This window comes from Hypanus sabinus, chromosome 4 (genome assembly GCF_030144855.1).
Source record: "Hypanus sabinus isolate sHypSab1 chromosome 4, sHypSab1.hap1, whole genome shotgun sequence".
In the NCBI taxonomy this organism is placed as follows: domain Eukaryota; kingdom Metazoa; phylum Chordata; class Chondrichthyes; order Myliobatiformes; family Dasyatidae; genus Hypanus; species Hypanus sabinus.
In genome coordinates this window covers 38,473,490-38,486,045 of record NC_082709.1, presented here as the reverse complement: position 1 = coordinate 38,486,045, position 12,556 = coordinate 38,473,490, and the positions used below count along the sequence as shown (strand labels likewise).

General features: G+C 39.5%; 1 protein-coding gene across 1 annotated transcript in view; it reads left to right on the top strand.

Annotated features, from left to right (window-relative positions):
• Positions 1–12,556, top strand: part of slc40a1 (solute carrier family 40 member 1) — a 44,642-nt gene that overhangs the window by 15,448 nt on the left and 16,638 nt on the right. Inside the window, exons 4-5 of the mRNA XM_059966859.1 lie at positions 7,819–7,934; positions 9,848–9,974. Of these exons, the coding sequence (XP_059822842.1) occupies positions 7,819–7,934; positions 9,848–9,974 (243 nt within the window). The remainder of the gene's footprint in view (positions 1–7,818; positions 7,935–9,847; positions 9,975–12,556) is intronic.

Below are 12,556 nucleotides of genomic sequence, written 5' to 3'. Positions count from 1 at the left end.
AATATAGAGATTTGGAATAAAGAAAAAACAATTAGCCATTTATTGCAATGGCAACATGCTGTGCAAGGATTAGAACAATGAAGATAACTAACTAATATGAGACTGTTAGTTTAGTACAAAGACATGTAAACAGGAGAAGACCATTGATTCCATTGAAATAGCTCATCTATTCAACCATAATGTAGCTAAATAGTGTTTAAACTCTATTTAACAGCTTTGTCTATTGTCATGCATACCCTTCCCTAACCAAAGCTTACTCAATTGAAATGTATTTAATTCAACCTTAAAAATGTGATATGACTCACCATCCTCAGTTTCTGGTGTGAGGGCAAGGTAAGTTCCAGATTCTGACATATTCTCTGATGAAATAAATGATCCCCTCCCAACCCCATTCTTTCCTAGGTAAATGGCCTGAATTCAAAGTTGTGCCACACAATCCATTCTTTGAGATATTGAATATTTCTATTGCTAAAAAGTCATTGTCATTATAGAAACTCAATTAGATTGGGCTACAACTATCTAATCGAAAGGAATGCAAAGCAATGTTATAAAATCTGTCATATTTTAATGCTTTAAACAACCCCAGGTAATACCTTGAGACGTATTTCCTAAAATCCTGCTTTTAACTGAAGCAGTCCAGGTTGTGTCTGACCATACTCCTGCACAACTTAAGGAAACATTTCTTCACTTCAGTTGTCCAAGTCTATAGAGATAAAGTTCAACATTTTTTTGTACCCTTTGCACAAGTGTTTGGTGATTTTTATATCTAAGTTCCCGAGAAAGAGCTGTAATGTTAGAGGAAAAGATTTTACATTCATCAAACAGTGAAAATGTGAATTAAGTTGCACTAAATTAGACTCTATTTTAAATCTGGACTTCAGGTACAACTTTGGTCCTAATTTCCAGTATGAACTTTGTTCCAACACTTGTTCCAGAAAATCTCCCAATGTATTTAATGCCCATTTCTTAACTCCAGTGGCAAGTGCAAATGTGAGTATCTCCTGTAGAGGTTGCACAAAATCTACACCTTTTCTTACAACTAGTTAGCAGGCCATTGTTGGGAGAGGGCAAATGGATTAGTGCTAGCCAAAGCAATGCTGCATAGCCTGCTTAATGAGCAGAAGTGGGCATTTTATTGGCAGTCAACCCCTGTGAAGCTGTTCGAAGTGCAAGCTTTATCATTATTCAGTCTGGTGCTAAGTGTGCACTAAATGGCCCTTTTAGCTCAGGACATGACCTACCGATCTTGCACAGTCTTTTCTGCCAAAATTGGAGTGCAAGAAATCATCCCCAATCACTTACCAGAAAGATTCAAAGTGGGTTGCTTCTTTCTTGTACATCAGGTTATTCAATGATATAAAAAAAAGATCCTTGTCATAAAAAATTTCATAAATTATTTATCTGTTTTTATGTACTAACACAATTTGCATCCTTTAATTTGAAACAAATTTATTTATTGAAAATTGCTTATACAAAAAGATTACCTAGCTTACTCAATAATAGCAAATGTGATATCTCTAGTTAGATGGCAACCCTATATAAAGTTTACATAATATTGAAATTCTTTCTACAAAATTCAACAAGAGAAGAACAGAAATAATTGTATCATCTTATTTTATTACAGCTTAGTACTCATTATATTACTTTAAAGAATAAACCAGAAAATAAGAACATTTGTTATTTTTATCTGGTAAAAGAATAGTTAACCAGCTGTATCTGGTCACGAGAACAATAGTATTGGTATACATAAAGGAAGATGAGCAGCAAGCTTGGAAGTTAAACATATTTTTCGTAGCAACACAAACAAAATGGAGGAACTCAGCAGGTCAAGCAGCCTCTAAGTCTAAGGTCTTTGTCGGTCAGTGTCGACCATGGATATTGCCTCCTAGCTGTCTAGATACGCAAGCCTGGGTGGAAAGATATGGAGAACAAGCTGTTGCCCATGTAGCAAACTCCTCCTCGCCACACATCTGATGAACCCAAAGGAGAAGCAGAGTCTGATACAGTTTGGTACCAGCAGCATCACAGGAGTTGCCACACAACATCAAACTCAATGTCAGACTGCCTTAGGGACTCCAGCTCTGGATTTTTCCCTCGGGGGTTTACTCCTGAGGCCTTCCCCATGAGTGGGAATAGCCACAAGGCAGCAGAGGTTTGAGATCAGAGCTTTCCTTCGCCTAGATGAGCTGCCAATCATGGCTGATAAGCCCCTTTTGCACTAAGCAACTGTTTTAAGGTGCCAGTAACCTGCCTTTGTCCCTTCTCCTGGCAGTTGAAACATAGAAATCTTCGGCCCACAACGTTGTACTGACCACGTAACCAACCCTAGAAACTGCCTAGAATTTCCCTACTGAACAGCCCTCTTTTTTTTTCTCTAAGCTCTGCCAAGTTCCACCAGGCTTACTTAGTACCTAAGCCACACATGAAGGCCAGGGCTGGACTTGGTTGTCAGAGGCTATTTGAGGTGCACACCACAGGGAGCACTTAATAGTTTGTGGGAGCTTTTTCCCACTACCACCACCGTTTATAACAATGAAAATTTCTATGGAAGTGAATAAAGTATTGATGTTTTGGGCCAAGTTCAGAACTGAAATGGAAGAGCCAGGACACATGAACGTTTTCTCATTGCAATCTATTCTCTAGTATCGCAAGGCTGTCACTAGTCAGTTCCACTGTTTTTTTAATCGATCGAATTATGCCTTTGCATTTCAAATCTGTTATTCCTTGGAGTCCTCTAATTATTCTGTCTCTGACTCCTATTATTGCCCTCAATTTAACACTTTCTTTCAATTTTTGTTTCAACTTCACAGAATCAACTTCTTTACTGTATTTATTTCTTCAGGTTGCCTTTTGCATTGATACAGTTTGAATTTTCCAGAGATGAAATTCTTAAGTGTGCTGTAGATACCAAATGAATTTAGTGTGTATTATTGGATAGTAAGTTGGTATATCATACACTGTCGACTTGGGAAAAATATCATTGTTCCTTCACTATCACTGGGTCAAAATCCTGGTGCTGTCTCCCTAACAGCATTGTGGGCTTATCCTCAGGTCAAGGATTGCAGTGCTCCATGAATGCAGCTCAGTGCAACGCTCCTGGTCATTCTCAAGTGCCGTTACAGATGGGCAATTAAATGCTGGCTCAGTCTGCAAAACCCACATTCTTTAAGAATGTAAAAATATTTTCATTCCCCAATAATTAACATATCTATTTCCAATAATGTTTGGTGGATCATGAATGACGCACTGGTGTTTAAGTTATGTTTGGATTGGCTAAATATGTTAGAGATTCTGTAAGAAATTATTCTTGAGCCCACATTACATTTGCTCTGCTGTGGCTTTGAAGAAGTTGTGGTTCAGGAATAGGGCGGTTGGGAGGCAGAGTGGAATTAAAGGGTGAGGAAAAGGTTACTAGGCTTCTGTAAGATTCTTTAAAAAAATGTTTTACTGGTTTCTCCCGCCTAATAAACAATCATTTCACTAAAATAAAGGTATTGCTGCCTTCTAGGTTGAAAAGTTGTGTGGTTATACTCCATTTTAAGTAATTAAATTGTTCAGACGGATGGTGGTCGGACTGTATTTATTCAGGCTCTCTGACTGTGCCATCAGACCCTCTTCCTGTTTTCTTTTTCCCCATAGCCCTGCAAATCCTTCTTTCTCATGGACATGTCCATTTCCCTCTCAAAATTCTTGGATTGCTTTCACCAATGCTGGAGGCAGTGAATTCCAATTAAAGTACTGTGTGCGTTTAAAAAAAAAACAGAATTAATCTCCCTGCACTATTTGCTGATTTCTTTAAGTTTTTGCCCTCATTCCTTAGGAACAGTTAGTTTCTCTCTATGTATCTTATCTAAACCCATCATGATCCTGCATACTTCTATCAAATCTCCTCCTAGTATATTCCATGGAGAATAACATTTGCAGTAACTTTTGCACAAGTATTTATAACATCAAAAATTCTATAAAGTAGCCTATTGATTAAGTTTCAGGATGACAACCAGAGGCCAGGTTCATTGTTTCAGGAAAATAATTTCAAATAACAGTTTCAATCATGATAATTGTGAAGTGACAATATTGATGTAAAAACACATCAGATTCTCTAATGTCCTACAGGGAAGAAAATTTACTGTTCTCATCCAGTCTGCCCAGTAGGTAACTACAGACTCATCAACATGATTGATACCTAATAGATTCCTTAAGGCAGTGGTCCCCAACAACCGGGCCGCGGCCAGTGGGGACCACTGCCTTAAGGGACAGAGACAGACAATAAATACTAAGGTTGTTAGTAATGTCCACAGTCATGAATGAATAAAACAGTCTAATCAACACTTTCTTTATCTATCTACAACATTTCAACATTGATTTAATAATTCCTTGGTCATTCAGAGCCAAGGAATATGTTGTGAGAGACAAAATAAACACAATACTTCCTCAAAGTAAAGACAATGAATAGTTTGAGATGGTATGTTTTAGCCTTATTGGGAAAAATAATGAAGATAACTCTGTGCCTAGGTATATGTGGCTCTTGTGACATACTTGCTTTACAACTAGTGTGAGGTGTGTTCATAAAAGACATAGATGTTAGAAGATCTAGAAGTTTTATTTCACTCCATGAGACTCCACCTTCTTAGGGCAGAGGTCAACAAGATAGAGATTTATGGTGAAATGCGGCCCTCACAAGGCAACTAGAAATTTAAATTAAGTGCAGCTGAATGCTGCTCACATGACAAGGACAGATCAGCTAAAACATGAGTTGGCTCAACATGGCCACATGAGTACTCTGTACTATTTGCTCATTACTTTTCCCTCTGCTGACAGTCACCCAGCTACCTGCATCCTGCAGCTTAGGTGTGACTACCTCCCTGTAGCTCCTATCTATCATTCCTTCATTCTCTTGAATGAGCTGAAGGTCATCCAGCTGCCGCTCCAGATCCATAACACAACCTGCACCCAGGTGCACATCTCGCAGATGTAGCAATCAGGGAGAATAGAGATCCTCCTAGATCTTGAATGAGATAAATCTCCGAAAATGAGGGAAGAGATTGCTGAGCCCTTTGCAATAATCTTTGTGTCCTCACTGACCACAGGAGCAGTTCTAGAAAATTGGAGGGCGGCAAATGTTATTCCTTTGTTCAAGAAATGTAATAGGGATTACCCTGGGAATTATGACCAGTGAACCTTATGCCAGTGGTAATGAAACTGTTGAGGAGGATGTTTAGAGACAGGTTTTTTGAACATTTTGGGAAGTATAGTGTGTTTAGAGATAATCAGCATAGCTTTGTGAGGGACAGGTCGTGCCTCATGAGCCTAGTTGAATTCTTCGAGGGGGTGACAAAACAACTGGATAAAGGTAGAGAATGGGTGGGGTATATATGGATTTTAGTAATGCATTCACCAAGGCTTCCATGGGAGGCTCATTCGGAAAATCAGGAGGCATGGGAACTTGGCTGTGTGGAGTCAGAATTGGCTTGCCCACAGAAGGCAGAGGATGGTAGCACATGAAGTCTATTCTGCCTGGAGGTTGGTGATCAGTGGCGTTCTGCGGGGATCTGTTCTGGGGCCTGTACTCGTTGTGACTTTTATAAATAATTTGGCTGACAAAGTGGAAGGAGTGCTAGTACGTTTGCAGATGTCCCAAAGATCAGTGGTGTTGTGGATGGCATAGAGGGTTTTCATAATTACAATGAGGCATTAACAGGATACAGAGCTGGGATTAGACGTGGCAGATGGAGTTTAACCCAGAAAAGTTTGAAGTAACACAGTTTGGAAGTGTGATGAAATAGAGGGATCTTGCATAGATCCCTCAAAATTGCCATGCAAGTTGATAGAGCTGTTAAGAAGGCATATGGTGTGTTTGCCTTTATTAGTCAAAGGGCTAAGTTCAGGAGTCGTGCGGTTATATTGCAGCTCTAAAAAACCTAGTTAGATCACACTTGGGGTATTGTGTTCAGTTTTAGTCATCTCTTTATAGGAAGGATGTGAAAGTTTTAGAGGGGTGCGGAGGAGATTTACCAGAATGATGCCTGGACTAGGGGGCATAGAGCATAGATTGAGCAAACTAGGGCTTTTCGCATTGCAGCAAAGGAGGATGAGAGGTAACTCGATAGAGCTGTATCAAATGAAGAGGCTTAGATAGAATGGACAGACAGAGACTTGTTTCCACGGTGCAAATGGATAATACAATGGGGCAAAATTTTGAGGTGATGAGAGGGAAGTATAGGGGGATGTCAGAGTAAGTTTTAAGGATAATGAGTGGTGGGTACATGTATTGTGTGCTGGGGTGGTTGTAGAGGCAGGCATATTAAGGACATTTAAGAAACTCTTAGGCAGATGGATGAAAAAATGGAGTGCTATATGGAAGGGATGGGATTGATCGTAGAGTAGGTTTAAAGGTCAGCACAACATAGTGTGCTGAAGAGCCTCTACTGTGCCGTACTGTACTATATTTCATTTCTATTTCCAAAGTTAGCTTGTTTAAAAAGGTGCAGAACAGAGTAGTTTAGCTGCTATTTATATTCTCAGCTTTAGGAGTATTTTGGGCCTCATATTGTGGATACTTTGTTTTTCTTTTGCCTACGATTTCCTTCCTTTTTAACAGTGGAGTCTGTTTTGTTTTGATTCTCCTCCTCAGCTTTGTTCTCATTTTTGCTTTATTCCTACTTGCACAATCAGATTCATTTTGCTTTTTGTATTTTTAACATTTGTAACTTGTGTAACTTCCTAATCAGAGCAAGACATCAGTGGAGTTTAAAGTTAAGTCTTACGCAAGGAGATGCTAGAAGTGGTGTGAGCAAAGAGAAGAGTTTAAGGGTCACCAGAAAGCAGAATTAGCAAGTGTATTCCAGAACTTAGAGACTAGTGACCAGGGCAATTTGTAGCAAAAATTGAAAGACTGTGTTATTCAAGTCAGACTATTGAATGCTGCGTATCTTTTGGAACATGGTCGTATAGGACATGGTGCCTAGAAGTCAGTGAATAGAAATTGGACATGAAAGCCACTCTAGGAATGTCATTTCTATGCCCTGGCAAATTTTAAAGCTCTGCATTGTGTTGCAGGGCTGCTTTTTATGCCATGAAATCTGTGTCTTTCATAAATATCTCCCAGTTAACAAAATGAGCTTCACTTTCAGTGGATACTGGCATGGAATGGCTAATTAGTATGGTGAAAAAACAAAAAAAAATTGAATAGAGTTCAACACTGTTTATTCAATTTGTAATAATGGAGTTGGATAAGCTATTTCAGTCATTTCTGTTGCACAAGAAACTTAAAAAAAAAGAACAATCTACATGCTGGGGAGTTGAAAGGGAATAAAAAGATATGCAAGAACTAACATTTTAGAATAACTTGCTGGCAGAGAACCTCAGTTACTTGGAATGCACATCAGTGATTTGTCAGTATTGATTAATGGGTAGAAAATCTGGCTTGAGGAAGGTGCATGATTTCATGTCTTGCTGGAATATTTCCACGGACGATCCTTCCTGGCCATATCGTTTCAGAAGACTGCGGTGCAAAAAATCCTAAACGAGACGAATCCCACCTACTGATAATTTCACTGGAATTCCTCTCTGTTCCCATGCTTTTCAAAAAAAAACAATGGAATTAGGCATCCAGAATTTAGTTGTGACGTATCTCTGACTTACATGATATCTTAATTAAACTTATTGATCCAAAAATTGTAAAACGTTGAACCTGTAATATCTAAACTGTGAACTAATAGCACAGCACTGCAATATATTGATTTTCAATTTATAAAAATAATTTGTGAGTAATTGTGATTCATTTCAATTTAACCAATTCTTTTCTCACTCCTACAATAGTTGTCCAAATATCCTTGATTGTTCAGAATGTCTCCGTCATCATTTGTGGCATCATCCTGATGATGGTCTTTCTGTTTAAACCTTCTCTTGTCACCATGTTCCAAGGATGGCTACTCGTAAGTTTTCAACTATTAGTTGTTTCATGGTTTAGTTTTGGCATTTTTGATTGTTAATACCATGACTGAAATAATGTAAGTAAGGCTCACGTTTCAAGATGAGGTCTCAGACGGTGCCGAGCCTGATGATGTACTGCTGCTGGCAGTGTTGTAAAACAGAGGCGAGCTAGTAGCGATCTGTTGCTGTCCCAGAGTTACCTGCACTTGCACAATCCCGCCACCCCACCAGCTTTCTATTTTAATTCCTGTATGTTTTGATAATGTCATCCTCCTCTAGAAACCAGTGATACAAGTTCTGACCTGGTGAGAATTTAACTAAAGATTGTGTGAACTGTGCTTGCTCCAGCACCTGTCAGGGGAAGCAGTATGAGCATCGGAAGAGACACTTGCAGATTCTAATGAATGTTTTGTCTGAATATTTCCTTATGAGCCAGGTGATTCTGTTACTTCCCTAGAACTTTACAAAGTCAGATCGCCCCACCATACACCTCCACCAATCTTTCACCAACTTCCCTTGCCTCACTACCATCCAATCAACAGCTGCAGGGGGTTATCCAACTCCAAAGATGAGTTTCTTTGGATTTGGGCAACCCTCACAGTTGTGTGGCTTTCCTTTTGCGTCACTGGCCTCGTACCACCACTGCTAGCTTTGGGTACAATAGTAAGTGAACTCTACGGGTTATAGAGAGTTGCATGTCAGATTCTGTGTCCTGGGCTAAAAGGGGGCCTTGCATTTTAACTTCAATGATATCCAGAACTGGAGCAAAAAAAAAAAATTCTGATAATTTCCAAGGTTTTCCACTGTTTTTTGTTTCACAGCTTTTGAAATAACCTGCATTGTACTGGTTAACAATATAGTAAATACAAGCACAAGAGAACCTTTATGACTTTGTGTTATCTCATTGTGCAGTATTTTAGCAAACAAGCACTTTTCTTGATCATTGCAAAATGCTGTTTGTGGAGGTCATGGGTGAGGTTAGATTCACAAACACAGTCTTGCTTACTTGATTCGTGTTAAATTTAAGATGCTACTGTATATAGATCAAAAGTTATATTGCAGACAAACTTATGAAATATTGACCTCACTCAAGTGGTCACTTCTAAGGTGCAGACTGCTAATTGAAGAGGTCAAACTGATTGGTTGGATTCTGTAAATTATGTTGCCATCCTATAGGATGACATATCAAGCCTTCTAAACTGGGGACAATCAGAGATCTAGCAGCAATATATCTTACCTGAACAAAAGACAGCAAGCCTGTTTTGGAATATCACTTAATTTGTGTAGGCCTGAAGTGGAAGATACAGACACTGCTGGCCCTGATAGCGAAATGCAGCTGTCTTGGGTGGCAGAGTCTGAGATACATAAAAACTGGGCAGCATTTGTAATGGTTTTTAAAGCCCTACTCAGAGATAAAGAGTTCAAATTTATTATAAATAATTTTAAAACATCTATTACAAAATTTGAAAAAATAAGAATACAATTAAAAACATCAGTTATCAAAAGCATTAAAAGAACAAGTATATAAAAATAAATAACCTTTAACTTCCTAATGAGAATTCCAGTCTCTTGCCAGGATTGACTGGAGCAGGATTGCCAGTTTAATGCTTGGTAATTCCAGTTCAGTTGCACCGTAAAACATCAAATGTTTGGTTTGTCCCAGAGGTACTAAGGGTCTTTGTAAGCTAGGACTTAATTACATGCAGGCATCTCACATATTTACATGAAATTCACTGTATTTAAACTTTTTCATTCTCACAAAAGCTCAAACACAACATTCATTCATTTAAACCAAGTAATAATCTCACAAAGTAAACCAGAATGTAAAACTTGTGCCCGTTCTCTTTAAAACGATTAACGTAATTCTTTCAATTAACTGTTTCTGAAGTGTCATCTCTCTAACTTTTTTTTGTAGACTGTCTGCTACATTTTGGTTATTACTGTCGGTAACATTGCAAATCTGGCGAGCACAGCCATGGGAATCACAATTCAGAGAGATTGGATTGTTGTTGTTGCAGGAGAAGACAGAAGTAAATTGGCAGGTAAAAGCCACTGCTATATTCCAATGCTGTTGCTGTCTGAAGTGTATGTGCAAAATCATTCGATCATTTTGAACCAACCTACTGAGCAATGCATTTTTTGCCCCAGAATCTGGACTCTGGTTCACCTACTGACAGAAAAGAAATCAATAAGGTTTGCAGAGTACAGAGAAAATTCACGAGGATGTTACTGGGACTTGAAAACCCGAGTAATAGGAAATGGTGATAAGTGAAGGCCCGGAGCGTAGGAGAATGAGGGAGATTTGATTAAGGTTTATAAAATTGAGGGTTATGGATAGGGTTGAGCAGGCAGGTTTTTTGTTTTGAGGTTGGGTGAGACTAGAACTAGAGGTCATAGGGTAAGGCTAAAGGTGAAATATTTAAGGAGAATATGAGGGGGTGCATCTTCACCAAGAGGATGGTGAGAGTGTGGAACAAACTCCCAGAGAAAGTGGTGAATGCAGGCTGAAGTTCAACATTTAAGAGAAGTTTAGATAAGTACATGGATGAGGAGGGGTATGGAGAGCTACTCTCTGGGTACTGGTCAATGGGACTAGGTAGAATACCTAGAATCTTTGGCACAGATCAAAGGGACTGCTTTCCTCCTGCGATGCACTATGACTCCATGAGAACTATTCCTTAGATTACATTGAGACAGATCTGATACAAGTCAAATGACAAGGTCAAATTAATTAATTTAGCTGCATAAATTGGGCAATTATAGTTTTACAATTTACATGCAGCTGATTATTAGTTAATAAATGACCAGTGCTGATGCTACCAAGAATATATTATGTTTAATAGCTTCTGATATCGTGTTCTGCTTAGGTCCTTTTTTTTTTAATCTTGTACCCTTTGGTAAAGAATAAATCAATAGTGCAGCATGTCAAGGCCCTGTGCTTTCCTAATAGATTTACTCAACGAGAATCATTGATGAATTTACATTTGGAGTTGTTAGATATCTGTCAGGAAAATGTAGAGGAAGACTGACCCAAGAGCATAGTAACAGAGACAATTTAGCTGAAAGCAATAGTTTACCAATAAATTGCAAGATAGCTAGTGACAAGGGGTCACAAAACAGAAGAGAGCATATACTTAGCATGACATGGCAACAAGGTAATTGAAGGCAAGGAGCAACTAGCTGAGGCTGGCTGGTTCGATGACTGAACAAGGGCTGTGGACGAGAGCTGGGTTTAAATAGGTTGCAGGTAATGAGTTGGAAATGAGTGGCAGGTGGCTCCTGTTAGCTGGGTGGGGACTGGGAGGTCCCTGCCTGACAGAGTACCCCCCCACCTATGGCTGTTACCTGATGGCCGAGAATGATTTGGATGGATCTGGTGGAACTTCAAGATGAAACTGGGCAACCAAGACCTCTCCTCTGGGCTGTACCCTTCTGAATTGACCTGGTACTGCATACCCAGTCCTCTGTAATTTGAATCCATCTACTGGCAAACTGTGTACACTGCAGCACCATCTACCATCGATGGTTTTGAAAGTGCAGGCTCAGGTGGGTTGAGTGGTCCATGAACAATGAGCTCGATGCAGGGCACATGGAAGGTAGATGTCATCCTCGGGGACAAAGACAGCTGGAGATGTTAAGTGACTGTGGTTGATGCAATCCACACCAACTCCAACTAGGGCTTTCAGTATTTGAAAAGGTTCAATGAGGTCCCTTCCAAATTCTAGGAAGTACAGGGACAAAGCCATCAAGTGCTTCTCATACGATAAATCTTTCATTCCCAGTACCTTTTTTGTGAATCTCTTTTGAATGCTTTCTAATGTCAGCACATCCTTTTTTACACGAATGGCCAAAAACTGCTCACGCTACTGCAAGTGAGGCCTCACCAGTGCATTATAAAACCTCAGCATTACATCCTTGTTTTTATATTCTAGTCCTTTCGAAATGACTGCTAATGTTGCATTTGCTATCCTCACCACTGACTTAACCTGCAAGTTAACCTGCACGAGGGCTGCCAAGTCCTTTTGCACCTCAGATTTTTGAATTTTCTCCTCTTTTAGAAAATAGTCTACACTTTTGTTACTTTTACCAAACTATAGGACCAAACACTTCCTGACACCGTATTCCATCTGCCACTATTGAGAAGTGGTCTCAATAAAGACTCCTGTGGAACATTACTAGTCACCAGCAGACAATCAGAAAACGCTCCCTTTATTCCCACTTGTTGACTCCTGCCAATCATCCAAAGCTCTATCCATGCTAGTATCATCACTATAATACCATGGGCTCTTGTCTTGCTAGCAGCCGTATATGTGGCACCTTGTCAGAGGCCTTCTGAAAATCCAAGTACACAACACCTACCAATTCTCCTTTGTCTATCCTGCTTATTATTTCCTCAAAATATTCCAACAGGTTTGTCTGGCAAGATTTTCCCTTAAGGAAACCATGCTGACTTTGACCTATTTTGCCATTTGCCTCCATGTACACCGAAACCTCGATTCCAACACCTTCCCAACCACTGAGGTCAGGTTAACTGGCTAATAATTTCCTTTCTTCTGCCTCCCTCCCTTCCTGAAGTGTGGATATTTGCAATTTTCTAATCCTGTGGAGCTATGCCAGAATCTAG